Below are 3,328 nucleotides of genomic sequence, written 5' to 3' on the forward strand. Positions count from 1 at the left end.
TCCTGAAGAGATAAGAGGGAAGGCGAAGGAAGGGGGCGGGGAGCCAGAGCCTCGGAGCTCCAGGACCGCACTTTGGGAGGCCATGGCTGGAAGCCGAGCTCGGCCCGCTGCGGAAGGGGCGCCCTCGAGCCTCTACACCCTAGCAGCGGCTGGGATGCTGAGAACCGGGGCTTCCAGGGCCGCAGGCGAGCTCCCAGCCCGTCCTCGCGCCCGCCCCTCGGTGCTGGAGGCGGGGCTGCCGAGCTCACCTGGCCATTTGGGGTGGGACTGCCCGCGACCCGGGGGAGCTGCAGCGGCGGCGGTACCCAGGGCGCTGGAGTTGAGCTTGCCCTGGGGGCTTGGCTGGAGCTCAAACCCCTCCACGGCCCCCAAGGCCTGAGCGGGGGCCCTCCCCTAGCTCCCTCCCTCCTCCTCCTCCTCCTCTCCTTTGCTCCCTCCCTCCGAACCCAATTGCTCAAGCCGCTTCCTTCCCCAACGCCAGCGCCAGTTCCTCTCTCGTTGGGGCCCGAGAAGGGCAGCGAACGCTGGACACTGGGACGGCCGCGGCGGCAGCTTGCAAGACCATGGCCCAGCCCGGAGGGGCCGCGAACCGGGCACCCACGGCCTCTCTCGCGCCGGCCGCGCAGAGCCTGCGGTGCGCCCCGCAGCCCCGCCCCTCGAGAGCGGACACTGGTAGCCTGGGCAGGTACTGGGGCAAAGCCGCAGCCACCGCCTCCCGGGAGCCCCCCTTCCCAGGCACGCTGATGCACTCTGGAGCGGGCTCAGGGCGCCGGCGGGGAGCGCTGCGGGAACTGCTGGGGCTGCAGCGGGCGGCTCCTGCCGGGTGGCTGTCGGAGGAGCGCGCCGAGGAGCTGGGCGGGCCCAGCGGGCCGGGCAGCAGCAGGCTGTGCCTGGAACCGCGGGAGCACGCGTGGATTCTGGCGGCCGCCGAGGGCCGCTATGAGGTGCTGCGGGAGCTGCTGGAGGCTGAGCCGGAGCTGCTGCTGCGGGGCGACCCGATCACCGGCTACTCGGTTCTGCACTGGCTGGCCAAGCACGGGCGCCACGAGGAGCTCATTCTAGTACACGACTTCGCCCTACGCCGGGGGCTGCGGCTCGACGTGAGCGCCCCAGGCAGCGGCGGCCTCACGCCCCTCCACCTGGCGGCCCTTCAGGGCCACGACATGGTAATCAAGGTGCTGGTGGGTGCCCTGGGTGCCGACGCTACGCGCCGCGACCACAGCGGCCACCGGGCCTGCCACTACCTGCGGCCCGACGCGCCCTGGAGGTTGCGGGAGCTGTCGGGAGCCGAGGAATGGGAGATGGAAAGCGGCAGCGGGTGCACCAACCTGAACAACAACAGCAGCGGCACCACTGCGTGGAGGGCCGCGAGCGCAGTGGGCGCGACGGCTGTGGAGACAAGCAGGAGAGCGGCGGCGTCGCGGACCAAGGCGAAGGACGCCGCGGGCAGCCGGGTGGCGCAAATGCATGGCCTTTTCCGCCATCTGTTCCCCTCATTCCAGGACCGTTGACAGGGACAGAGACTGGAGAGGTAGGAGGGGCCGCGACTCTGTGGCAATGGCTAGGTCCTGGGTTGTCCCGGGATCCACCGAAGGAGAGGCGCCTTGGACGCTGCTTGGGCCTGCAAGGAACAGAACATGTCGGGGTCCAACTCAGGTACTTGTCTCAGGTCTCCTGTAACCACCGACCTGGAGGACCTGGGGACTCGGGCACCACCTCACCAAGAGAGAGTGAAGGACCAAGCTGGCCTGGCTCCGAGTTCCAAAGCTACACGACTAAGGAGTTGGGAGAAGGGATCGTGGTCTCGTGGTCCTGCTTGGGAGAGGGCAAGTTAAGCTTCCAGTGGCCATTTCTGGGCAGGCCGACGCGCAGGGTTTATTAGGAAACATTCTCTAGAAGAATGAGTTAAAATTGCAAACCACCAATGCAGAGAAAACGCCTAACTCTGCCGGCCTGCCTCGGCCATTAATGGGGTCTTGGGGTGCGGGTAGAGTCAGCCTCTGACAACCTCCTCCTGAGACGACCAGGCCTTAACTGGTACTTTTTCTCATGTATCACAAGTGACTTCTTATGTATATTAAAGTGGAATATGTGTTCTTTTCATATGACAAGGCTGTCCTTTCAGTGTTTTCCCCCACCTTCCTTACTAACCACAAAGGAAGAAGCTGCATATGTTTGCAGGGTAGAGGTCACCCACCCATGGCCATGATCTCCTGCTCCGGGGCAGGCTCTGAGCCTCCTTCTCAGAACAAATGGCCAGAGCTGTGCACGGAAGCAGCTATTTCCACCTTGGATCTGAGGAGAAACACACAGTTCACCTCTGTCCTGAGCTCCTTGATGGTCTGGCCTCAGGCACCAGCCTCATCCTAGAAGAGTTGTCCTATAGGGGCCTTGGGTTGGGGGGTAAAAGGCAAAAGTTTCCAAATTTATGTTTCTGATATTTCCACGGTGAGTCATGTAATTTACCTTGATTTGTGGCCTCTAATGAGACACACCCACGGGCACTTTTTTTTCCCAAGATGGGGCTTTCTTCAGCTCTTCAGCAGCATTTATTTATTTATTTATTTTATTTATTTTTGAAATGGAGTGCAGTGGTGCAATCTTGACTCATTGCAACCTTTGCCTCCTGGGTTCAAGCAATTCTCCTGCCTCAGCCTCCCAAATAGCTACAGGCATCCGCCACCACGCCTGGCGATTTTTTTTTTTTTTTTTTTTTTTTGTATTTTTAGTAGGATGGGGTTTCACTATGTTGGCTGGGCTGGTCTCGAACTCCTGACCTAGTGATCCACCTGCCTCAGCCTCCCAGAGTGCTGGGATTACAGGCATGAGCCACCACGCCTGGCCAGCAGCATTTATTTATTGTTACTATTTTTTTTTTTTTTTTTTTTTTGAGACGGAGTCTCACTCTGTCGCCCAGGCTGGAGTGCAGTGGCGCGATCTCGGCTCACTGCAAGCTCCGCCTCCCAGGTTCGTGCCATTCTCCTGCCTCAGCCTCCCGAGTAGCTGGGACTACAGGCGCCCGCCACCACGCCCGGCTAATTTTTTATATTTTTAATAGAGACGGGGTTTCACCGTGTTTGCCAGGATATTCTCGATCTCCTGACCTCGTGATCCACCAGCCTCGGCCTCCCAAAGTGCTGGGATTACAGGCGTGAGCCACTGCGCCTGGCCACTATTACTGTTTTTTGAGACAGAGTCTCGCGCTGTCGCCCAGGCTGGAGTGCAATGGTGTGATCTAGGCTCACTGCAACCTCTGCCTCCTGGGTTCAAGCGATTCTCCTACCTCAGCCTCCCAAGTAGCTGGGATTACAAACGTGCACCACCACGC

The 3,328-nt window shown here is 60.7% G+C and overlaps 1 protein-coding gene across 1 annotated transcript; it reads left to right on the top strand.

Moving 5' to 3' along the window:
• Positions 1 to 247: 247 nt before the first annotated feature.
• Positions 248 to 2,108, top strand: SOWAHD (sosondowah ankyrin repeat domain family member D). Its single transcript, XM_010375026.2, has one exon. The coding sequence runs from the start codon at positions 564 to 566 to the stop codon at positions 1,509 to 1,511; it is 948 nt and encodes a 315-aa protein (XP_010373328.1). The 5' UTR covers positions 248 to 563; the 3' UTR covers positions 1,512 to 2,108.
• The last annotated feature ends 1,220 nt before the right edge of the window (positions 2,109 to 3,328 follow it).

This window comes from Rhinopithecus roxellana, chromosome 7 (assembly GCF_007565055.1).
Source record: "Rhinopithecus roxellana isolate Shanxi Qingling chromosome 7, ASM756505v1, whole genome shotgun sequence".
Taxonomy (NCBI): domain Eukaryota; kingdom Metazoa; phylum Chordata; class Mammalia; order Primates; family Cercopithecidae; genus Rhinopithecus; species Rhinopithecus roxellana.

Coding starts and splice junctions, on each gene's coding strand:
- SOWAHD (XM_010375026.2), top strand. CDS start 564: ATGGCCCAGCCCGGAGGGGCCGCGAACCGGGCACCCACGGCCTCTCTC.